At 42.1% G+C, this 11,342-nt stretch overlaps 2 protein-coding genes and 1 non-coding gene across 3 annotated transcripts; 2 read left to right on the forward strand and 1 right to left on the reverse strand.

Annotated features, from left to right (window-relative positions):
- The first annotated feature begins 1,578 nt into the window (after positions 1–1,578).
- On the forward strand, positions 1,579–8,409 carry LOC146362936 (polyadenylate-binding protein 1). Its single transcript, XM_084919070.1, has 14 exons — positions 1,579–2,341; positions 3,688–3,881; positions 4,676–4,791; positions 5,036–5,175; positions 5,286–5,380; positions 5,475–5,612; positions 5,855–5,950; positions 6,070–6,436; positions 6,872–6,982; positions 7,097–7,242; positions 7,347–7,431; positions 7,560–7,690; positions 7,813–7,905; positions 8,028–8,409. The coding sequence occupies exons 1-13, from the start codon at positions 2,149–2,151 to the stop codon at positions 7,903–7,905; spliced, it is 1,905 nt and encodes a 634-aa protein (XP_084775196.1). The 5' UTR covers positions 1,579–2,148; the 3' UTR covers positions 8,028–8,409.
- On the forward strand, positions 5,646–5,782 carry LOC146362937 (small nucleolar RNA SNORA5). Its single transcript, XR_014799356.1, has one exon. It is a non-coding gene; the product is annotated as a small nucleolar RNA SNORA5 (small nucleolar RNA).
- A 72-nt stretch (positions 8,410–8,481) lies between the features above and the next one.
- Positions 8,482–10,744, reverse strand: LOC146362938 (type-4 ice-structuring protein-like). The gene is made up of 4 exons (XM_084919072.1): positions 10,672–10,744; positions 9,854–9,922; positions 9,637–9,760; positions 8,482–8,865 (listed from the first exon to the last, which is right to left on the reverse strand). The coding sequence occupies exons 2-4, from the start codon at positions 9,900–9,902 to the stop codon at positions 8,664–8,666; spliced, it is 375 nt and encodes a 124-aa protein (XP_084775198.1). The 5' UTR covers positions 9,903–9,922; positions 10,672–10,744; the 3' UTR covers positions 8,482–8,663.
- Between the last annotated feature and the right edge of the window lie 598 nt (positions 10,745–11,342).

Genomic DNA, 11,342 nt, shown 5'->3' on the forward strand with positions numbered 1-11,342 from the left:
CTCGGCTACGTTAATTTGAACTTTATCACTCTCTCACATTGTTATGGAGGAATTTTGGCCCACTTTTATTTACAATGTTAGGGTGTTGCTTCAGTTCATGGAGATTTGCAGGCATTCACACCTCTGTTGAAAGTCCCACCACGGCATTTGAATGAGGTTGAGGTGTGGATTTTGACTGAGCCATTGTAACACCTTGATTCCTTTGTTTTTCAACCATTCTGTTATAGATTTCCTGCTGTGCTTGCGTCTGCAGCAAGACAATGACCGCAGTTTTGGTCAAGCTTTAGTTATCAGACAAATCATTTTGGTATATAGAGGAGTTCATAGTTGGATGAGTGAATGCAATGTGCCCATTTTATGACCCCTCCACTGCCATGCTTAATCTTAATCATCTGTCCAAAGAACATTGTTCCAGAACTCATCCATCTTTGTTTCGACTCAATTAATCAAAGACCTAAACTGTCCTCGTGTTCTTTTGAGAGAGAAGACGGTTTCTCCAAAGTAAACTTTAAAACAAGCCATACTTGCTCCTTGTTCCGGCTGGGATGTCCACTCCTGGGAAGGTTGTGGCATTGTGTTCACACACATGAATGTCAAAATGTCTGCTTTTATAGAAGCGCTCACACTTACTCGAGTGTATTTGATCATCTGCACCATAGCTGCTACTTGACCAATTAATTCCTATGGAAGATTTAAGGGATTTTAGGTGGCTGAAGTGAATAAAATTTGAATGGCATGTCATATTTCACCCTTTATAGGGGATAAAACCTTGTACTCTCATCATATCACTGCCTGTAGAAGAATTATAAAGCAGTTTGAGGTGCAAAATTAACACCAAAGACCAGACACAGTTGTATACTGGTCTGACGAGAGATGGATGCTTCCTGGACTGAAAACACTGCCCTCTGCAGATAGTGATGTATTAAAGGGCACATGTGATGCATTTAGGTGGAATGTGGGAGAAAATATTATCATTTATTCACTTTATATCTGTGGGTATTTTTTTGATCAGTGGGCCACTTCAGATCAGTGGGTCTGTTCACCTTTGATCAGTGACAGTCACTGAGGCTCTCTTTCATTTCTGTAAAGGTATCATTTAATGACTTAAGTCACTAAATATGTATGAAAGCTTAATAATGTAGAGTTAAAGGGGTGTGCATCCTTCCTTAAAACCCTTACATATCACAAGTCCTAAATAACCTCAGACTCTTGCCAAATGAGGGAGGGGTGTCTCAGCCATGCCTATCGCAGTTTCAGTGTTAAAACTGATTAGCAGTTGGGAATGTTGCATGTATGTATATGAATATGGGCATTGCCTTTCCCGCCAGTTGATACTAAAGAGCGCGAATTTAGCTCGTTCTTCTGCATCATCACTTAACAAGAGAGCTTTCTGGTGGGCACAATCAGGCATTTTGAGGATTTAACAAAACGTTTTTCATGATTTCATCATCACGCGTAGAGTAGTGGTCAACGCCCCTTTGTTATCTTTTTTTTCTTTCTCTCTCGCCAAACAATCTCGGAAGATGATTGGTCCATTTCGGTGACGCGCCCACTAGTATATATCAGACAACTTCCCGAGGACTTCCTCCCCCTCAACCCCGGCTGTCAGTGCTGTGTGAGTGCGTGTGTGCTCCTGAGCTCGCTCGGCACACATTCTATAAAAAAATAAAAATACAAAAAAATTTTAAAACATAAAAAACGCCAAAAAATCTTTTTTTTTTTCGTTTCCTTTTCTTTTTGTAACAAGTCGGTGAAGCTGGAGGAGACATTCGAGGACTGGACGGTAACGTACAAGCAGGGGCTGCCTAACGTATCGAATTTTTTTAGTCGACGTGTTACTGATTCCGTAGCGAGGCCAAGTACCGCTATATTTGCTTTTATTTCTGCATGTCAGGTTTGAATGACAGTTTTAAGCCAATAAGAAGTCGACGTTTTGCCATTTTAGCATCTCCGTCTTATAAATTCTTTTACCCGAAAACACTGCAACTGACTTGACTGTAGTCAACGGTTGTATCACGTTCTGCCCCGAACCGACGTGACGCTAGCGACCGTTGGACAACCGAGGTATTGGCTCATCGTCGCAAACTTTTTCTTTAAGAACATATAGCTTCGTACGATTATTCTACTAGCCTCCACAGCCAAGGGAAAATGAACCCCAGTGCTCCCAGTTACCCCATGGCCTCCCTGTACGTCGGAGATCTGCATCAAGATGTGACCGAGGCCATGCTGTACGAGAAATTCAGCCCAGCCGGAGCAATCCTCTCTATCCGGGTCTGTAGGGACATGATCACCCGGCGTTCCTTGGGATACGCCTATGTAAACTTCCAGCAACCGGCGGACGGTAAGTAATTTATTTAAATATAACATTTGAGAAAATGTGCTTTATAAGAAATCAGTGACAAGTGAGAGCTAGCCTATTCCTACTACACGTGACTGCGGCCGACATGTTGTCGGTAGGGTCTCCTCATGTGAACCTCCCAGCAGTGGCGTAGCAGCACCGAGTCCGCCCAGCCCTCCCCAGTAATGTAGCAGTGCTGCAGGCTGCCGAGCGAATACTTGGTCCACTTTTATCTCCCTTCTGTGCGGGCAACACCCCAACTCTTACCCTTAAAACGATTAGACAACAGTTTAGAAGTGGTGGTGTGAACATTTATCAGCATCGGGGAAAAATAAGTAAGCAAAGTAAGTAAAATTTTATTTGTATAGCACCTTTAAAGACAAAAATCACAAAGTGCTTCACAGAAAAACAGAAATCAACCAAAAGCAAGTTTAAAAAGATGGGTTTTTAGCTGTTTTTTTTTTTTTTTAAAATGAAACCAATGAGTCCATGGATCTCAGGCTTAAAGGAAGGGAAAAATAAGAGTGCTGACTTTGAAACAAGTTTTTTTTTTTTTTTGCAAAATGCTTTTCTGTCTAGAGGCCACAAATCTGCCTCCATCCACCTCTATAAACGTTATCTGCCTAACACTGTTTGAGCAAAGGGAAAGGGACTCTTTAGTATGTTTCTAATCTTCAACAGTGATGGCCAGAATTTTGATCATGTTTCAGTTTGTTCAGATGTTGTTCCATCACCTCATATCTACCTAATAGTTTGACTCCACTTGTGTTTCCCCCCCACTTTATTTGTAGGATGTACAGCAACGTCTTCAGGTTTATTTGTCTAAGTTTGGGGAAACTAGTGGGGATGCTTGACAGCATCTAGATGCACCAGAGGGGTTTAATATTGAGATTAAGGTGCAGATGAACTAAGGTTTCCCCCCAATTAATGCACAGGATGTAATATTTGCTGCGCTGCTCTCAGTGGGGAGAAAGCAAGAGGTTACTAATGTACATATGCTGATGTACTTGTGACCAGAAGGACCAGTTTGAACTGAAGGAAGTCGATTAAAGCACCTACTGTGAAGCTGCCCTGGGGGATGATACCTGAAAGGAATACCAGGAGGACTAACACATGCTAATGTGCCTTAACACCTTTACAGAATTACCTGCTGTTTTCATTTCTTTGAAATGGCTCAGAGGAAAAAAATCTTGTAAATCAAGTTGTCTCACATTGGTTTGCTAAACAGCTTTTCACAAACCCCCCTCTCAAGACTAACCTGCATATCAGCTGGTTGCTATCACACCCAAACACAATGGATGACTCAGACCTAATCATTTCTTTTAACCCCCCCCCCCCCCCCTCTTCAGCTGAGCGTGCACTGGACACCATGAACTTTGACGTGATAAAGGGGCAGCCTGTACGCATCATGTGGTCGCAGCGTGATCCATCACTGAGAAAAAGCGGCGTGGGAAACATCTTCATCAAGAATCTTGACAAGTCCATTGACAACAAGGCTCTTTATGACACCTTCTCCGCTTTTGGCAACATCCTGTCCTGCAAGGTAAAGCTTTTCTGCCCCTTTCTCTCCCTTTTGTTACGGGTAACCTGAAAGCAGAGGTGGAGGTGGCTCAGCAGGTCGTATGATTGTATTCGCATGCAAGAGCTCTACTAGAGACGATGTGCTACAGAGTTGTGAAAAGCATTCTCCCATTAACACATTTTTTCACCTTTTCTGCTGACACCAGAATACTCAATCCTCTCGTCACGAAAGATGAAAAACGCGTCAATTTGGATCTGTAGCTGCAACATAGTAATGTGGAGATGTAGAGAAAAACGGGTTATAAGGAGGAGAGGGTTTGCATCCCTGAACCAGTCAGTTTGGATGTAAAGTGACACACTGGATCCAGAGAAAGATTTACATTCATTAGACCGTGTTTAGATTTTCTAATTGATTTATTACAAATCATAATATGCAGGTTATTTTTCAGGATATACTTTTCGTGATAAAACTGGCTGCAAAGCCAGAAATATTAGAAAAGGTAACAGTAAGACAGGTTAGATTCAACGTATCATCGCTGGAAAAATGCATCAAAATAATAAAATGCAGTTGGGCATCTGATCTGAATTTTAAACAATGTATGTACATAGAATATTTCCACACAAATATACACAACCAATAACAATATAAACATGATTGTGCAGTGTAATTGTACATTCATATACAATAATATGACCATATAATAACAATGTTTTAATGTGAGTGTGATCCTACAGACTGTTCAGGTTAAGTATACTTGTTGCTGCATGTTTGTGTCTGTGTGTTTTTAAAAGCTGCATGTGTTCTCTTCCTGTAAGGTGGTTTGTGACGAGAATGGCTCTAAAGGCTACGGCTTTGTGCATTTTGAGACTCAGGAGGCGGCTGAACGAGCCATTGAGAAAATGAATGGCATGCTGCTCAATGACCGGAAAGTGTAAGTGAATGTATTCACTGGCTTCCAGGTGTTTGGGTGTATAATTTCTGAAAGCTGCTGAGTCATGTTAACCAGCAGTGTTGGATGTTTCAGTGCAATGTTGATGAAGTTTGTTTGTGATAAAAGTGTATAGCTGTAATATACAAATAAGTCTTAACAATTATGCAGTAATTAAACGGTACTAATTTTTACCGTCCCCCATAATGAATGCACTTGTAAGTTTTAAAATATCCTTTTAATGCAGGTTTGTGGGCCGCTTCAAATCTCGCAAAGAGCGCGAGGCTGAGTTGGGTGCCCGAGCCAAAGAGTTTACAAATGTCTACATTAAAAACTTTGGCGATGAGATGGACGATGAGAAGCTGAGGGAGCTCTTCAGTAAATACGGTAAGTCGGCGTGTCCCAACTTTAAAATGGTTTCAGCTGCTCCAGTGTTGGCATAAAGAGGTATTTAAAAAAAAGAAAAAAGGAAGGCAATAAGGTTTTTTGTTTCTTAGGTAATGCCATGAGTATCCGGGTCATGACGGACGAAAATGGAAAGTCTCGAGGGTTTGGGTTCGTTAGCTTTGAAAGACACGAGGACGCCCAAAAGGTGAGCCACGTTTAATTTCTTTCAACAAAAAAGGCAAACATCGTATCCGCCAGAAAATGTTCACAAACTTGACCCGATTTCATGCTTTCTTCAGGCGGTGGATGAGATGAACGGGAAGGAGATGAACGGCAAGCTTATGTATGTCGGCCGCGCCCAGAAGAAGGTGGAGCGACAGACTGAGCTGAAGCGCAAATTTGAGCAGATGAAGCAAGACCGCATGACTCGCTACCAGGTTCGTTTCTTCTTGACAAGTCTGCCCAGAGACCGCAGCTTTGTCAAATTCAGTGCTCCCTCCTTGGTGGGCTGCACTGGCCAAAATGGCTGCAACAGTGACACTGTAGTTCATGGGCCCCACTTTCCTTCACCGTGGATCCTGGGGATAAAAATGTGCTGCAGACAAAAAAATCTGCTGGAGATCAGTTTGTATATGTAGTGTTTATAAGAAGGTACGAAATTACTTTTGGTTATTTGCAGGGTGTTAATTTGTATGTGAAGAACCTTGACGATGGAATAGACGACGAACGTCTGAGGAAGGAGTTCTCGCCATTCGGCACCATAACCAGTGCCAAGGTAGGACCGATAATAGAATTTTATGAGCTGGCACTAATGGTCTTTTAATGCTCTCTATTATGATACTGGCAGTTGGTGACTATGTAGTATTTATAAATGCCTTTTCTCTTCTCTCTCAGGTGATGATGGAAGGAGGGCGCAGTAAAGGCTTTGGCTTTGTCTGCTTCTCGTCCCCAGAGGAGGCCACCAAAGCTGTGACAGAAATGAACGGACGTATCGTAGCCACCAAGCCGCTGTACGTGGCCCTGGCCCAGAGGAAAGAGGAGCGTCAAGCCCACCTGACCAACCAGTACATGCAGCGCATGGCCAGTGTGCGCGCAGTGCCAAATCCAGTCATTAACCCGTACCAGGCCGCCCCACCGTCCGGCTACTTCATGGCAGCCATCCCCCAGGCCCAGAACCGCGCCGCTTACTACCCAGCTGCTGGCCAGATGGCCCAGCTCCGCCCGAGCCCACGCTGGACCACCCAAAATGTTCGACCACAGCGTGAGTATTCAGAGGTTGTCCTTTTGTAATATTTGTGTTGATATTTATTCTTGTTTTAAAAGAGACTTGAAAGATATTTTATTATGTAAAATACAGATTGTCTATTATTTTCACCAATTATGCAAAAATCAGCAGACCACCTGCGTTTTGTGTCCATAGTCTGCTTCAGTTGAACGGCTCATTTAGAGATGTTCAGAGACAGCACTGTTTCTTAATATAGTCAAATTCCCAATAAAGCTGTTTTCATTTACATACTTTTCACTTTATCTGGTCAGAAAGCAGAACAAGTATGAAAAGGAGCTGAAATGAGAATGAGATGTTTGTGCTGCTAAAATATTCAAATGCACCTTCTGGAGTGTGTGTTGGGCTTGAATGAATTTAACTAATGAACTATAAATGGGATATTAATGGCAGTTTGATTTTATTTGTCCATAGACTTCCAGAACATGTCGGGTGGAATACGTCCCTCAGGCCCTCGCCCTCAAACCTTCAGCACAGTGCGGCCTTCCTCCCAGGTGCCCCGCATGATGACCACCCAGCGAGTCGGTCAGTCCACTGACACTGTCCACACACAGTTGAATCCTGTGACTCTTCTGCTTGTTAGTTATTATTTTTAATGCTCATCCTTTTTGGTTTTTCTTTTCTTTTTCCCCCCTTCAGCCACTCAGACCATGGGCCCCCGACCAGCCACTGCAGCTGCCGCAGCAGCCACCCCCGTGCGTGGAGTACCTCAGTACAAGTATGCAGCAGGAGTTCGCAATACCCAACAGCACATGAACACTCAGCCACAAGTTAACATGCAGCAGGTAGGAATGCTCATTATCTACAACTAATGGCTTTTTTTCTGCCCTACAACTGAGGAAAAACTGGGATGTGCATTAAATTTTTTTTATTTCCGATCTTCCCAAAGCCTGCAGTCCACGTCCAGGGACAGGAGCCTCTGACTGCCTCCATGCTGGCTGCTGCTCCTCCTCAGGAGCAGAAGCAGATGCTGGGTAAGGTTTAGTAGCAGCTCTCCATGACTATACGCAGCCTTAGCCTAACTATAGCAGTAGTACTGAGTACAGGCACGGCCTTTCTTTGTTCATCCTGTCTTTAAATCTCTTATGTGTCCCTCCAATAGGTGAGCGTCTGTTTCCACTGATCCAGAACATGCACCCCAGCCTGGCAGGCAAGATCACAGGCATGCTGCTGGAGATCGACAACTCGGAGCTGCTCCACATGCTGGAGTCCCCAGAGTCTCTCCGCTCAAAGGTCAGTACTTACGCAAGTTAATATCAACAATGTCAGGCGGTTAATTCTTTTAAGAGTCTTCCTCTTAAAAAGGAGAGCAGAGTGCTCGCTGTTGCTAACATTAGGTGACCTGCTGTGTTTAGGTGGATGAGGCTGTGGCTGTACTGCAGGCTCATCAGGCCAAGGAGGCCGCCCAGAAGACAGTGACCAATTCAGCTGGTGTCCCAAGTGTCTAGGTATGACTTTTCAGAGCTGCTGTAACAAGGAGAGGCTAGTGCTTTCATTTCATTTAGAGCCTCTTGTAAATAGAAAGCGTCACATAACTTTTTTTTTTTTCTTTTTTTTTTTTTTTCCACAGGAGTGTGGAACCTTGAGACCAGCTTCACCGATGGACAAAAGAATTTCACAGTGGAAAAAGTTGAAAAACACACAAAACAAAGTAAAAAGAAAATAAATAATATATTAAAAAAAATAACAATGAAAACAAGTCTCCAGCCAGGCCTACAATGAACAGAAACATCAGGTCTGGTTTGTTGAATGAAAGAGGAAAAAAAAGAGGAAAAAAGTTCAAATAAAAAATGCTCAGTTTTGAGGGGTTTTAAAGGAGAATTCTGTGGAAAAAAAGATTGAAAGCATTCCTTTCTGCCATTTTATCAATTTCTTTTTTTGAATGTTTGGACTCTGTTGTTGTCAATTTCCCCCTGACCTTTGCTTGCTTGAATAAAACAAATAATAAAACACGTGTCTGTCTGTTACATGCTCGATCTGAGGCATCACTAGTTCACATTATGAAACCACCACAGAAGTTGTGTTTCAAGTCTTTTTCTTTATTTGTGCTTTTGTGACAGGAGGAACAGTCAAACATTAACAAGCACTGAAACACATTTTAGGCTCCTTGATGTCAAGTCAGCCATCCAACACGAGCAGCTGTATGAATTCAGTCCACGACAAAAGATGTGGTGGCACGTCTGCTAGAGAAGCTGATCGTTTCCTTTTAGTTGCCGATGGCAGCGGCCTGATCTCTCATCGTCTGGACCATAGCCTCCACCTGCTTCTGGAGGTTCTCAAACATGGGCTGCAACTGGGTGGCCAGAGGTTTGAGCTGCTCCTCCACGTTGGTGGAAGCGGCCCTCAGTTGTTCCTGGATCTGAATGGCCAGAGGCTCCAGCTGGGCTTTCCTCTCCTCCAAGAAAGTCCTGTTAGGGTAGAAAATGACTCACTGTTACGTTTAGAAATCAAAAACGCACCACTGGCCATGTTTACTGGCAGGCTTCTTTACATGCTCACACCTCTCATTTATTGACAATCTAGGTATAAATACATGTAAAGTATGAGTGGTAGAAATACTCATATTTCAGCTACATGTACTGCATATTAATCACAGTAGTCACGGAGGATGGCTGACCCTCTGAGCCTGGTTCTGTTGGAGATTACTTCCTACTAAAAGGGAGTTTTTCCTTCCCACTGTTGCCAAGTGCTTGCTCATAGAGGGATCATCTAATTGTTGAGGTTTTCTCTTTATTATTGTAGGGTCTTTACCTTATAGTATAAAGCATCTTGGCGATATATAAATAAATCTTATTTTATTTCAAAAGTGCTTGATAATCATAATTACAAACTGCTTGGTTTATATAATCACATATTAATGACTATTTCATTTTTATATGCAAAAAATGCCAAGTAAGTGTAAATAAATACAGTAACTAGTCTATTAGTCTGTTATTACAATAAGCTTCCCTGCACTTATCGCATCTAGTAAAAACACAAAGAGATAAGAACATCTCTATCACGCACGCAGTGCTCAGGGTTACTGTGTGGGTCTGGTCTGCCTTGCATGATTACGTTATCACTGAGAGGCACAGAGGAGCTGTTGGCTGGTTATTTAACAGTGGACAAAGTCCAGTTTTAATCATTCTGAACACGTCTACATGCGTGTGAAGACGTGTTGCAGATAGTTGGTTACTCACCGAGCCTGGTTGACCAGATCTGGGTTGCGAATGATCTCACCCAGGTCTTGAGGCATTTTGTTCTTCAGGTCCTCAAAGTACTGACTGAGGTTGTCAAGATTTAAGGCTTCCTGTGCAAAGCTTCCTGTTGGAAAAAAACAGAAATACAGTGTTTTGTTTGTTTTTAAACTCCCCCCCCCCATAGATATTTAACAAAAATGTCAAAATCTGGTCATACCTTGTGCCAGGGCGAGCACGACAACGGCGACAATGAGGGAGAATTTCATGACTGCTGACTGGATTACACCTGCACAACACATAACGTTTGGTGAGCAGTGTACTTGAGGCGTTAGATGTTAAAAAGCAGTATTTGCCTGAAGTCACCCACAAAATCCACACCATGTTTAATCAGGTGAGTCAATGACAAAGTTATTGTCTAGGAATCCTGGTTTGACTTGTTGTCACATGGAAACAGAATCAATGTTTTGTGTATTTTTTCAAACTTCAGCAGTCAGTGATTATAGCTTATATACTCTAAACCTTTGAAATAATTTATCACAGAGAAAATTAAGCCTTGAAGCTCAACCTGGGTAGAAACTGGAATGAGTTTTTTTTTTGTTTATTTTTAATGAGCTTCTTGCTTCTTTGGTTGTTAAGTAGCAAAAGAAATGCTATAATTTACTTAAAGCACATAAAAAGTGCCTCTTCCAGATTTTTATGTAAAAATATAACTTTAAGGATCAATCCTACACATGAGAGTACTTTTAAAAGTCATTTTCTTTACATTTCCAGCATTTATATTGCGTTCTGCTCTATTATTGCATTTAAGTAGCATAGTAAATGTTTGTAGGAGTTGGCTTATTTAATGCCTGTCTTTAAATAAACTTTTGCTGCCTCTGAGCTCTGCCTCACGTCACTGTTAAATGCTGACATTTCACATACTACGAGGTGCACTTTTACAGCAAGTCTCAGAAAATATAAACAAGTTAAGGCTTTTTGGGGGAAAGGAGAGAAAAGGTTTTAATTCAAACCTATTAGAAAATAAATCAGACTCACCTGTGCTGCAGGAGAATGTGGACCAGATAGTGGCTTCGCTCAGGACTCTTACACTTCTTATAGCCCAGCGTGATGATGCATTCCTGTCAGACTGAGATCTGATTGGATGAGACAAAGAAAGAAAGAAAAAAAAACATTACTGGATGCTGAACCTTGCTGCTCTGTCTGCCAGCTGGGCAAACCCAAGCAAAGTCCAACAGCCCCTCTGCTGACTGTCCAACATGAGTGTGGCTCTTATCATGATGATTAGGCAAAAATATTTAATCATCAAGAACAGTATCAAGGTTACCACAGTGAGGCCAGTGAGGTTGGGGGAACTTTTGGTGACATCGTCTTTAACAGATATGATACCATGTAATTATAAAATCAGGGTTGTGCTTCTGTGTTCAGTTCTCAGTAAGATGTGCACACATTGTGAAAGCTCAGGAGTATATTGAGTAAACTGAGTTCTTATGACTGATTAGTTTATTGATGTGTTCTTCAGTGTGTGTACAAAGCACTGGACTCTTTGGTAAACTATGGAGTTCTCTAAAGAAAGACAGACCACTTTGGTCCAGATCGAATCATCTTATTGGATAAATTCAATAAATCCATGTGTGGTTCACAGAGGTTAAATCAAAAATCTTGCCATTTGTATATTCTGTTTCTATAGTTCCCTAAGCCAGGAGCCT

This window comes from Perissodus microlepis, chromosome 22, assembly GCF_051167445.1.
Source record: "Perissodus microlepis isolate ML-2025 ecotype Zambia chromosome 22, ASM5116744v1, whole genome shotgun sequence".
Taxonomy (NCBI): Eukaryota; Metazoa; Chordata; class Actinopteri; order Cichliformes; family Cichlidae; genus Perissodus; species Perissodus microlepis.